The sequence below is a fragment of the Protomyctophum bolini genome (genome assembly GCF_963924005.1).
Source record: "Protomyctophum bolini genome assembly, chromosome: 17".
Classification (NCBI taxonomy): Eukaryota; Metazoa; Chordata; class Actinopteri; order Myctophiformes; family Myctophidae; genus Protomyctophum; species Protomyctophum bolini.
This window is the reverse complement of record NC_137878.1, coordinates 17,705,438-17,718,908: the sequence shown is the minus strand read 5'-3', so window position 1 is coordinate 17,718,908 and position 13,471 is coordinate 17,705,438. Positions and strand designations below refer to the sequence as shown.

At 42.6% G+C, this 13,471-nt stretch overlaps 2 protein-coding genes across 19 annotated transcripts in view; one reads left to right on the top strand and one right to left on the bottom strand.

The window, feature by feature from the left end:
* Positions 1–13,471, bottom strand: part of pleca (plectin a) — a 119,300-nt gene that overhangs the window by 1,519 nt on the left and 104,310 nt on the right. For all 18 annotated transcript variants that reach the window (XM_080787848.1, XM_080787849.1, XM_080787852.1 and 15 more), the window contains 5 exons: positions 13,374–13,457; positions 13,177–13,281; positions 12,840–12,938; positions 7,635–10,985; positions 147–7,337 (listed from right to left, as the gene is read on the bottom strand). In XM_080787848.1, coding sequence (XP_080643974.1) covers positions 1,122–7,337; positions 7,635–10,985; positions 12,840–12,938; positions 13,177–13,281; positions 13,374–13,457 — 9,855 coding nt within the window. In that variant the 3' untranslated portion in view covers positions 147–1,121. The remainder of the gene's footprint in view (positions 1–146; positions 7,338–7,634; positions 10,986–12,839; positions 12,939–13,176; positions 13,282–13,373; positions 13,458–13,471) is intronic.
* fbxl6 (F-box and leucine-rich repeat protein 6) overlaps positions 1–13,471 on the top strand; it is a 204,083-nt gene that overhangs the window by 102,141 nt on the left and 88,471 nt on the right. The window lies entirely within an intron of this gene.

The window sequence follows — 13,471 nt, the reverse complement described above, 5'->3', positions numbered from 1 at the left end:
TTAGACATTAGTCACAACATCTAGAAGTAGAGTAGGCTACTATACAATAATGACAAAATAATTAAAATAAAATAAACATAGACCTTAAATTAATTTGACAATTTAAACTAATTCATTCAATGTGACTTTCAATGTCATGTACTTACAACTTTGAGGGTCCCAGTCAGCCTTTATGTGGTGTCTTGTGGAGTTTGGATTATCAGTCAACAGGTGTTTATGGTCCTAATGGTCAACATGAATCCTTCCATATTATGCTTTATTGCTCCTTTTAGTTTGAGAATGTTTTGATGTGCAGTTACAGTATATGAGGCTCTTGTCCATTTGCAAAGGTGCAAAATGAATTGAAGGGTGGCTGTTTGGCTGTGAGGCTTAGCTTGTAGGCAATTCCCATGATACTGATTTTTCATCATTATTACTCCAAGTATTGTGAAAGAGAAGCAGGGATGGATTTAGACAAGACATTGGTAGAATGTGGCAATGTAGCAGGAATGGAGGGAAGATTTTGAAGCTTGACATTCTTGCATCACAACCCAGTGTTAATTGTTTATTCTGCTTTAATTCTGCTCTGCAGAGTGGCCTTGATCATTATACTGGACATAAACTCTAGTCCACTTTACAAATTGTAAATACAGACATTTACAGACACTTCTAAGCTTTGTTTGAAACCCAATTTGTTATTTTGATTAAAAAAATAAAATAAGAATTAAATGAACACTTTTACGGATATAATAGGCTATAGCAGAAAAAATATACTGGACAAAAACAAAATATTGTACTTATACAACACTACAGTCCTAATGACATTAAACTTGAAAAATATAAAATATATGATATACTTTATCACTTGATACTTTGTCATATAGTTTAACTTCAAAAAAGGCAATGCAGCTTTTCTGTATGCAACTGTAGAAAGTGCTGTTATTCTGATAAGATATCTTAAATGTTGCCAACATATGGACATGAACATGACATATGTTATTGACAACATTTTAAGCCTGTAAAATAACTGTTCTTTTAAAGGTCCCTTAGAAACCACATGCAGAGCAGAATATTAATATTTATTCATTTGAGAATTATGGGCACTGTGGTTGTCTTCTGTTCAATATTTGTCCTTTAAGCTATCAGTATCGGCGGGTGTAACTTGGTGATCCATACGAGGAGGAAGAGAAGGTAGTTGTAAAACTGGATCCTGTGGCATCAAAGCTACCTCGCCTTGAACCTGACCTAGAGCCAGTCCTTGACCCGGAGTGTGACCCGGCACCTGAGCCTGACCCACTGACGCTATATGGACTGTATTGTCCTTTGCTTGACTGAGATGATGCCTCTAGTAGCCGCAGTCCAGTACCTTCTTCAACCATGCTTCTCTCCATAGCATCCTTGTAAGAGATTTTGAGCTTGGTTTTAGGGCATGTGAGGTATTTAGAGTATGCACTGACGTCCCGTAGCTTTTGTGCGGTACGCGCATCTAAGGTGCCCTTCTTTACAGCATCATCTACGGGTACTCTGGTTGTAACATCTGGTTCAATCAACCCACCAGTGAGATACTGGACTTCTAAGAACCGTTGTCCAGCCTCATAGTACAGCCAGCCTTTCTTGAGGGCTTGGGCTGCTGACATTTTGGTTTTAGTTCTAGGATCCTCAAATCCATTGTAGGCTTTCTGGGCTAGATTGATACGGTCAACCATAATCTTATCCACCAGTCCTTTGTTCATGGCATCTGCAACTGAGAACTTTTCCCCAGTATTTGGGTCGAGGATGCCTCCCGTACAGGCCTGGGCCTCTAGTAGCCGTTGACCTGTAATATTGTCCACAAGGTTTCTGTGCATGGCCTCTGTTACAGACACTTTCTCCAGTGTGTCTGTGTCCAGGATTCCAGCCACAGGGCCAGTTTCTTCAGTTGGGTCATTCCATGTTGTTGCTGGTGTTTTCAGAGCAGGAACTGGACTCATGGGGTAAGATGAGGAGGAACCAAAGGAGGATGACCTGGATCTGCTGCCACTCGTGTTTCCAGACAGCATGTCAGCAAACTCTGTTATAGAGAGAGTCCCTGCCCTGTACTGATCAAGCGCAGACTTGTCAATGAGTCCCTTTGAGATAGCATCATCAATGTCATATTGCCGACCTGACCTCCTGTCAATGATCATGGATTTGACAACGCCATCAGATGAGGTGATTGTAATTTCTTCCCACTCACACTCCTGCTCAGCAAGCTCTTGATAAGTCTGGTGATCAATAAGGCCTTTGCGATAAGCCTCATACACTGACATTTCTTTACCTGTCTCTGGGTCGACAATGACTACCCTGCGTTTGCGCACGGATGACTTTGATGACGTCTTCCTCTCGCGCTTCTTTTCTTTTAGCAGTAGTAGAGCGAGTCCAGTCTCAGGGTCTATCATGCATCTCTCCATGAGCTGCAAGTATGTCAGGTTTTCTTCAGTGTTGGGATCAAAGAAACCTTTAGTGTCGTCAGACGGGTCAGTGAGGATTTCGTTCATTTCTTCGTCAAAGAGGCCACGTTCATATGCTTTTTCCACTGGCAGCCGATGGCTTTCCTCTGGGTCAATTATTCCACCCGTAGCAATCTGTGCCTCCAACAGGCGAATACCATGATCTTTTAGAATGAGACCCTTTTTCATGGCCTGGAATAAAGAAATAATCTTGCCAGAATAGGGATCCCTGTAGCCTGTTACTGCACGCTCAGCTGAGAGGAGCTTGTCTTTGAACTCAGGGCCAACAATTGCCATCTTGACAGCTTCGTTGACATTCAGCTTCAAGTTCTTGATGGGGTCAATGACATATCCGGTGGCTGCTTGAGCCTCAAGGAGTTCAAACGCAGTTCCTGGTCTGATCATATTCTTCTTCATTGCTTGGTAGATGGACAGGCGATCTTTGCTGGATTCTACATACACTCCAGCGATGCAACTGGCACCCTCAAGGTACTTCTTCACATCTCTGCTTACCTCCTCTACTGTAATGAGACCCTCAGTGAGTTCATTATAGGTCTTTTGGTCAATTATCCCAGACCGAAGAAGCTCATCCACAGTGATTTGCTTTCTGAGACCCTTGAAGAGAAGGCTTCTATCTGCCAGTGAAAGCAGACGCAGGCCGCTCTCTTTATCGACTTTGCATATTTTCAGGAGCTGGGCGTAATTGTGTTTCTCATCTGTTGTTGGATCAGTGTAACCCTGCACACCCCCATTAGGATCAGATATTCTGTCATGTGTCTCCTTGTTGATGTATCCACGCTGCAAGGCTACGTCTGTGGGGAGGTGGAAGAAGTATTCGGGATCCATTAATCCCCCAGTAGCTTCTTGGGCCTCCAAGAGCCTCAGGGCATAGTCCTCTGGAATAAGGTCTTTTTTCATTGCCTGGAAGATAGATATAACCTTTCCACTGTATGGATCCCTGTAGCCTGTAACTGCTCTCTCAGCTGATAGGAGTTTATCATGGATCTCAGGGCCCACAAGACCTTTGCGAACAGCCTCATCAACTGTTAGAAGTTCATCTTTCACCGGGTCAATGATAAATCCAGTGGCAGCTTGGGCCTCAAGCAGATTTAATGCAATCTCAGGTTTAATGAGCCCTTTCTTCATTGCCTGGTAAATGCTGAGCTTTGGGGGATTGACTGACATAATTCCAGCAATACAACCAGTACCGAATAGATACTTTTTCACTGATGGCATTTCCATAACCTCACGAATAGTCATCTTTTCTTGCTTCAGTAGGTTGTATGTTTGCAGGTCAATGATCCTGGCACTGTAAAGTTCCTCAATGGTAACTCTTCTTCGTATTACATCACATGACATGCCCTGCTGCTCTATCATTACAGTCTCTCTGTGTTCAATGATTTCAATTATAATAAAAACCATTCTCTCCTTTGAGATTTTTCCTGAGCGATACTGCTCCATAAGCCTACGCTTTTCCTCCCCTGGAAGTAAATCTGAGTTCAAGACATCCAATAGGTTGACACTCTTTCCTGCAAATCTCTCATGGGGGATATCAACCTGAGTGTTAGCTAGGTCTGTCTGAGCCTGTTCTTCTGTGTACTGATAGGACTTTTCAATTTGGGCGGCAGGGGCTTCTTCAACCTTTGACAGAGGCAGGTAGTACAGACCAGAGTTCGGATCTTTTACACACTTCTCCAACAACTGCTTATAAGTAACAATTTCATTAGTGTTGGGATCAGTGAAGCCTTTAACATCTCCTGAGGCTTCGTTGAAGGACTTGGCCATCTGCTTGCTGAAGTAGCCCCGCTGGATGGCCACATCACTAGGAACACGATGGCTGCCAACTGGGTCAATTATCCCTCCTGTGGAAAACTGAGCCTCCAGAAGGGGAATCGCATGTTCTCGCAGCACTAGCTCTTTCTTCATGGCCTGTAAAAGGGAAATGTTGTTGCTTGTGTATGGATCTTTGTATCCAGTCACTGCCTTTTCAGCTGAGAGAAGTTTCTCGTGTAGCTCTGGGCCAACAACTCCTACTTTTACAGCATCATCCACAATATATCTTTGATTTTTGATTGGATCAATTATGAAACCAGTTGCTGCTTGGGCCTCCAGTAGTGCAAGGCCAGTCTTATGTTGCAGGATGTTCTTCTTCATTGCTTGATATATGCTTAGTTTCTCCTTTGGCTCTTCCAGACAGATTCCTGCAATGGAATCTGTGCCCTGCAAATATTTCCGGACCATGTCAGTGTCACTTATTTCCTTAGGTTTCTTTTTTCCCTGTTGGAGTTGATCAAAGGTTGCCTTATCAATGATGTTGGAATCAAGCAATGATCTGGCAGTGACGGGTGCCCTGAGGCCTTCAAAACAGGCCTTTTCTTTTAGTTGTTTTGTTTTGTCTTCCTTTTCTTCAACCATTGTCATCACAATGGTTATTAGCTTTTCTATTGTCACCTGTCTCATTTGATACTGTCGTATAATTTCTATTCTTTGCACCTCAGTGATGCACTCAGAGTGTATGATCTCCCAGATAGTTACTTTTCGTCCCTTGAAAGGACCATAATCTAACTCCATGGTTGCCTGGTTCAAAGCCTCTTTGGTCTTGACCTCCGTAATTTGACGGTCTTCTTTTGACTTTAAAGCCTTTGTTGAGAGAGGGAGCAACGGGAGACTAGTCTCTTTGTCTGTGACACATTTCTTTAAAAGCTGCGAATAAGATGCACCCTCCTGTGTGTTAGGATCATAGAAGACTGTTGTTTCATCAGTGTTCTTGTTCAAAGTCTTGCTCATTTCGTCATCAAAATAGCCACGTTTACAGGCAACTTCATGTGGGATGCGATAACTTTTAATGGGGTCAATTATTCCCCCAGTTGAGAGCTGTGCTTCAAGAAGACGTATGCCATTATCTTTCTTTATAAGGCCTTTGCTCATTGCTTCGAATAGAGATATTGTTTTTCCAGTATATGGGTCTTTGTAGCCGTTGACAGCTCTCTCTGCAGACAAAAGTCTTTCATGCAACTCTGGGCCAACAAGACCTGATTTAACAGCCTCATCAACTGTGACTTTAGCATTTTTAACAGGGTCAATTATAAACCCAGTCGCTGCCTGAGCTTCAAGGAGATTTACTGCGGTCTCTGGTGATAGAATCTCCTTTTTCATAGCTTGATAGAATGGCATTTTCTCCTTGGATTCATTCAGCACACCAGCAATGCTATGTGTTCCTTGAAGTGCCTTCTTAACAGCATCCATCTCAGCTATTTCTTTAGCTGTTACTTTGCCATTGCTCAACTTGTTGAACAGGTCTTTGTTTATGATCTTGGAATCTAGGAGTTCACTGGCAGAGACTGGAGTTCTCAGGCCATCAAACATATTTTCATTTTTCTTCTCTTTGTCTTCCACGACCGTTATTACAATCTTTATGAGTTTTTCTACTGTGATTTTGCCTGTCTTGTATTGGCGAATCAAATCCCTCCTCTGCACTTCGGTAAAATACTCAGAATTAATCACTTCCCAAATGGTGACTGTTTTTCCTTTGAACCGGCCAAACAGTACATCGACATTTGCTTTACTGAATACATCTTTAGTCTCCTCATCTGTGAATGATCTCCCACTTTGGGCAGCTTTCTCTGTTACTGGTAAGATGAGTAAGCCACTCTCTGCATCCTTGGTGCATCTCTCCAGTAACTGCTTGTAAGTGATTTGCTCTTGAGTGCTAGGGTCAATGAATAATTTGCAGTCATCACTGGGGTCAGTTAACTTCTTGTTCATGTCTGCATCAAATTGACCCTGCTTATAGGCTATCTGAAGGGGTACTCTATGACTATTAACAGGGTCAATAATTCCGCCAGTTGCAAGCTGCACATCAAGTAGTTTGGTGGCCTGGTCCTTCTCAATAAGTCCCTTTTTCATTGCCTCAAAAACAGATATTTTGGCTCCAGTGTAGGGATCTTTGAAGCCAGTGGCTGCTCTCTCTGCAGAAAGCATTTTGTTATGGAGCTCAGGGCCAATTAGCTCTTCTTTAACAGCCTCATCAACAGAGAACATTTCATTTTTTATTGGATCAACAATGAAACCGGATGCTGCTTGGGCTTCCAGCAGCATTGTAGCAATGTCAGGAGTGATTTTCTGTTCTTTCATTGCCTGATAGATGCTCATTTTCTCTTTTGATGGGGTCAATAAGCCTCCCACACAGTTCTGGCCCTGGAGACATGATTTCACTTTGTCTATCTTTCCCAGGTCTTGCACAGTGGCTTTACCTTTTTTCAGTTTGTCATATTCTTTCTTGGTCAAGATACCAATGTCATGGAGTCTTTCTGCAGGAACCTTCTCCCTAATTCCATGGAATGCTAATTCTGGTTCTCCATTTTTCCTCACACCATCCACTTCAACAGAACCATTGAAAACCTTCTTTGTAGTAACTACCTTTGTCATTGTAACTAACTGCTCTTCAGTAAACTTATCAGTTTGGACTTCCATTTCCTTGTTTTGGGCTGCAGCTGCTTGCGGAGCGACCTCAAGTTTCTGAAGTTTCTCCCTGAGCTGTTTGTTTTCCTCTGCCAGACGCCTTTCTTGCTCAAGCCTTTTCCTTTCAAGTTCCTCCATTTCCTTTTGCTTGTTCTTCATCTCCGCTTCAGCATCCTTTTGCTTTTTGAGGGCAGCATCCATGCTAACTTGGAGTTTCTTCTTCTCCTCATCCATTTGTTTCCTCTGACGCTCTTGTTCATCTTTGAGCGCCTTGGCCTTGTTCACTTCATCCTCAAACTGTTTCTCAAGCCTCTTCTTCTCTTCCTCAATGACCCTCTCTCTTTTCAGCAATGCATCCTTTTCTGTGATGAAAGTCTGTTGCAGGATGGTCTTCTCCTGCTCAATTTGCACCCCCATGGCATTTTGAATCTGATAGAGACAGCAGAAAAGAATATTAGTTAAATGGCAATGACAATGTCACCTGTGTATGTAGGCTTAATAATTAAAACAAAAGTACAGTAAGACTTAGTAATAATAACACTAATGTTTGGGGGATCCATGTAAGTTGCTGAACATGTTATTATCAGTCTCTGCAACGTACATTATAATTAGAAATGGGCCACTATGAAAAGTTAGTACTCGTAAAAGAATATTGTTATTGTTAATTGTTAACAGTTTATATACATACAGTATATCTTCACGTTTTTTTAATCTATATCGCAATACCTCTTTAGACTTATTCTGAAGCTCTGTTGCCTCTTTTTTCAGCTTCTCCTTCTCCTTTTCAAGCTCAGCAATTGCTTTGCGTAAATCATCAGCCTCTTTGGTGCTCTGTAGTCTCTGTGTCTCCAATTTCTTCACAACAGTCTTGTCTACTGTGTCTTTCTCTGTCTCCTGTAGGCGGGCTCTGATGTCTTCCGCTTGTTTCTTGAACTTTCTAGCCTCCTCCTCTGCCTTTGTCTGAGCATCACTGAGCTCTGTCACCCTCAGTTTTAGCCTCTCTGCCTCAGCAGAAGCCTCAAGTTGCCTCTTGCGCTCAGCCTCCAGTGACTTCTGGAATTCCTCAGTCTCTGCACTGAGGCGCTGCTGCATCTGTTGTTTGTCTTCCAATAGTTTCTTAGCCTTCTCCTGTGCCTGGTTCTTTTCTTTCTGGAGTTCCCCCGCTTCAGCTTTCAGCTTACTAGCCTCTTGAATGGCTTGCATTTTCTCCTTTAACATTTTATCTGCAAGCGCTCTCTGTTCTGCCAGATCAGCTTCAGCTATCTTTCTCTGTCGTGCTGCTTCCTGAGCTTCCACGCTTAGTCTGGCTGCATCCTCAGCCAGGCTCTTCATTTTTTCAGCTTCCTCTGCAAGGACTTTCTTTGTGTTGTCTTTGTCTTTCTTTATGAGGCGCTTGTTTTCTTCCTCAATTTTTTGCTTGAGCTTCACTAGCTCCTCCATATGAATCTTGACTTTAGAGAGCTCCTCTTCAACTTGAGCTTTTTGCTTGCAGGCATCATTGACTTCACCCTTCAGTCGCTGCAGCTCCTCGTCCAAAACAGATTTCTGCTTATCTGTGTCCTCCAGTTTCAGTTTAACCTTCGACAGCTCCAGCTCCACCTGAGACTTCTGTTTAAGGGTTTGTTCTGCTTGTTTCTTGTGCTTAATCATCTCTGTATCTGCTGCCTTCTTTTGTTCTAGAGCCGCTGCCTCAGCTTTAGCTCGCTTGCAGGCCTCCTCCTCTGCCTCCTTCCTCAGCCTCTCTGCATCCTTCTGAGCTTTGGCTTGTTTGGCAGCTTCCTCCTCCGCAGATTTCTTCTGCTTTTCAGCCTCCTCAGCTTTTTGACGGAGCAAGGCAGCCTCTTTCTCTGCTTTCTCTTTGGCTTTCTCTGCAGCTTGTGCAAGTTTCTTGGCATTTTCAAATTCCTCTTTGAGCTTATCCTGAGCAAGACCGTCCTCCTTCTTCTTGATGAGAACCTCTTGTGCTTTCTGCTCAGCAGCACTGCATTTTTGAGCTGCCTCTTTGGCCAGAACGATATGTTTCTCTGCCTGTTTGTCAGCCACCTCCTTCTGCTTATTGGTCTCTGCAGCTTTCTTCTTGAGACGTTCAACTTCCTGCTGAGCAGCTTTGCATTGACGAGCAGCCTCCTCCTCTGCGGCGGTGATCCTCTTGACTTTCTCCTCAGCTTCTTTCCTTTTCTTCTCTTCCTCTAAAGCAAGCTTTTTCAGTTTATCCGCCTCTTCCTCTGCTTTGAGTTTGCTCTTCTGGGTTTCCTCTGCAATGCCCTTTAGCTGGTTGAGCTCCTGCTCCAGGTCCAGCTTGCCTTTCGATGCTTTCTCAAAGCTGAGTTTGATAACACGTATTTCCTCTTCAACCACCTTCCTGTGCTTAAGCGTTTCCTCCACTATCGTTTTCTGCCTCTTCAATTCATAGTCAGAGGTGTTCTTTAGTTGTGTGATTTTCTCCTCTATATCTTGTTTATGCTGTGCTGCTTGGTCCTCCAGATTCTTTCTCTGATAAGCCTCCTCCTCAGCATTCCTTTTCAGCCTTTCATTTTCTGCCTGTTTATCTTTCAGGGCAATCTCAGCTTCAGTCTTCAGGCGAGTTGCTTCATTGATGGCAGCCAGTTTTTCCTTGAGTATCTTCTCAGCTTCAGCTCTTTGCCGAGCTGCCTCTTCCTCTGCCACTTGCCTCTGCTTTTTAGCTTCTTCTGCTACTGATCTGAGCCTGGTTGCCTCTTCAGCGAGTTGCTTCATTTTTTGCACCTCAGTTTCAAGAAGCTGCTTGCTTTTTTCCGTATTAGACATTGTGTCCTTCTCGGCTATCACCTTTAACTGAAGAAGCTCATCCATTTCACGTCGGACTTTAGCCAGCTCCTCTTCCAGCTGTTTCCTCTGGCTCTCCGCAGCGTTCACCTCATTTTTCAGACGCTGGAGCTCACCATCCAACAGAGACCTCTGTTGTTCCGCGTGCTCAAAGTCGGCCTTGAGACGGATACATTCTTGCTCTGCAGACAGCTTTTGCTGGGCTGTTTTCTCTGCCATTCTCCTCTGCTTTTCCAGCTCTTTCTCTGCATTGTCCTTTTGTTTAAGGGCAGCTTCTTCAGCCTTAGCCCTTTTCTTGGCATCTCGCTCAGCCTCCACCTTCTGCCTCTCTGCATCCTCCTGAGCCTGGCTTTTCTTGTGGGCTTCTTCCTCCGCTTGAAGCCTCAAGCGGAGCGCCTCATTGGCTTTCTGTCTCCATGTCTCAAGCTCCTTCTCTGCCTGCTCTCTAGCTCTGTTGGCCTCATCCTGTTGCTTCTTGAGTCGCCCTGCCTCCTCTTGCAGCTGCAGAACGGTACCTTGCTCCCTCTTCAGCGATTCCTCCAGCTTAATCGCCTTTTCATTAAATGATGTTCTTTTACTTTGTAGCTCGGTGGCAGCACTCTTCTGTGCTACCTCCTCAACCACCTTGATCTGCCTGTCTTTCTCCTCCTCAGCCTGTTTCATGCGCCTCTCTGCCTCTTCCGCTTGCATTTTGAATTGCTGCAGGTCATCCAAGGCTTTCTGCTTTTCCTTGGCAGCCTCTTTCTCGGCATCCGATTTGCGCTTCAGCTCCTCCTCTGCATTTCGCTTCTTCTGAGTCTCTTCGGCGACCTGCTTGCGGAGCCTCTCTGCCTCCTCCTGAGCGCCTTTCCTGAGCTCCTCAGCATCATCAGCCCTGTCTCTGAGTTGCTGCAGCTCAGCCTCGGCTGTGGCCTTCTGCTTTAGCGTGGTCTCCAACTGGACTCTGATGATGTGGATTTCTTCCTCTATCTTGGTGCGGCTGTAGAGGGCCTCTTCTACCTGTTGATTCTTGGATTTGATTTCCTGCTCTGAGAGACTCTTCAGTTGGTGCAACTCTACTTGTATGTTCTGCTTCTGCTTCTCAGCATCCACAGCGACGTCTTGCCGCCTGTTAACCGCCTCTTCCATTTTGAGTTTTAGTGTCTGGGCTTCTTGCTCTGCTTTGGCCACAGCTTTAGCATGGGCATCTGCTAACTGTTTTTGTTTATCTAACTCTGCCTGCATCTCTGCCATCTTTCTCCTCTCCTCTTCTTTTTGTTTTTCAGTAGCTTTCTGTATTAGTAGAAGCAATGAGGGAGTAGAGGAGATAAAGGAAAATGTTATATTATGTTATTATTTTATTATAATTATGTTATATAATAAAATACATTAGTTGTAAAACATGTAGGTACATATACATGTAAATACATGAGAATATTATGTTATGCTTAAAGGTAATCAGGAAATTAACACATTTGTTTTTAACGACAGAAAGAAATACTGTATTGGGAAATGCTTGTCATGTTTATTCAATGTATGGCATACAGAATGAAACGTTACGTCACAACACAACAAAACAGGAGACTTAGAGGTCTTGAATGGCTTCATGCAGCTGAGGTATCTTTCCTGATTGATGTTGCTGATTGATCATACCTGTATAATTTTATATTGAAATCAAGTGGCACGTTTTTGGATGGACCCTGAACCCTCAAAAGAACTCAGATAGTGTTTAAGAGCGAAAAGACAGAGAGATTGAGGCGTAATAATTAGCAACATGCAAAGTGTATTATGCATAGTGGGTAAGCTTTAAATGATTTTGCAAAACAACAATTATAAAATAACCAATCATTAAAATATATTTATATCAAAGGATTTGTATGGAATTAGTTAGCAGTGATTCAGATTCGTAGTTTTGCTTTGAAGCACACCAATCTGGAATACCTTTACCATGAGGAATAGCATAGTGATGCAGAATGATCTTCATATAAGGTGATGTGCAAAATGACCTTGGATTAAGGTGGCACTGCCATTTAAAGATAATAATCCAAGATCACGTTGCTCCCAGTGTGAGAAGCAGACAAGTTTAACATAAAGAGATGATGCATATTTATCTTAAGTAAGACTGTGACATAGTGAGCTGAGCTCCGTAAGTATATGATGATAGCTGCATACTGTTTGATGTTTGGCTCCATATTATAAGTACTGTGGATGCAGAATTTAAGTGGTATTCACTTGGCAGCAATCTTCTCATGGCAAAGTCTGTATACATTCTGTTCTTTAGAGTTTGTGTTATTTGTCATCCACAGTAAAAGAGCCAAAAATAATGACAGTATGTCATTGTCCAAAGACCACACACACATGAGTGACAGATAGACATGGGTCTGATGTTAAAACGGAAAGTGAAAGAGTGTAGCGGGGATGTTTCTTTTAAATACCTGGTGCTTTGGGGTTAATTCACCTCTTAAGAGCCCAAACATGATTTCTATTCATCATGACAAAGCACTGGCAAGCAATACAAAATAAATTAAAAAAGCAAACAAAATACAAGGTTAGAAAAGCAAGGGAAGTGGGTAAATAAAGCATTCATTTGAAACAGAATAAGTCTGAGGGAACGATCGAGAAGCCAGCCTGAAGCATCTCAACCACCAGTGTGAGTAAAGGAATAAATAACATAAAGAAACTGTATTGCAAGCATCTGGAAAAATATAACTGAGAGGGTCTAATGCCAGTGCCAAATCAGCATTACATGTACGTAAAGGCTTCTAATTCAGAGGCACGTTATGTTGTGACAAAATAGACAGTGTGGGGGGAAATGAGAGACAGGTAGTGTTGAGGGCAGATGAGCTGCAACACTAGCACTATAAAATGTTAACTATTTGCGCTACATTAACAAAATGTGTATTCAACACTTTGCATACTACACTGTAGATTTAATTAGCATTCTTAAATTCATTATGGATTCAGAATCTTTGAATTTTGAGTGCCATCATTCTGTTTCATAGAAAATGACAAATGATTTCCCATACAATCATTTGAATAGGTTTAAGCGTTTTTTGTTGTGGATTTTATTTAGTTAGTATAATGTTTTATGTTACAGAGGGCGGCTGCAGCCTGCAGCTCGCATTCTGTTTAATGTGTGCAATGTACCTCGTCATCCTCCAGGCGGCGCTGTGTCTCTGTGATGAACTTGATGTACTGGCTGGTCAGAGTCGTCAGCTCACTGTATCGGGTTCTCAGAGTTACATACTGAAAGATATGTATTTTTAAGTTAACAGTAGTACATGTAAGCTTCTCTTATAGCTAGTTCATTAACACATTTAATCAACATCAGAGTTTCCTCCAGGTTTACAGACCATTATAGGACCCTATTCTACAGCAGTAATTGATTGAATCTGAGACTGCATCAGAATATCCAACATATTTCTGCTATTGTCAGTTATAAAGATAAAGGTATCTGATGAGGAACGCAAATCTGTACACATACTTCCTGAATGATATTGTCAGATGCAGACTCTATTTTAGCTTTCTTCAGAGGAGATGCTATGGGTTCCTGGAGTGCTTTGTAGGTCACAACCTGGAGCTCATAATCCTGTGGAAGAATAAAACATTAAAAGTGAATTAGTAAAATGAATATACTGTAAAGAAAATGTCTTTATAAGATGTGATGATTTATGTAAATACCTTGACTGAATCAATATATGCCTTTGCATATTTCTGGTAATCTTCAACCTTGTCTTTGTTTTTCTCAACCTCTTCTAGGAGTTTCTGTATTAATACAG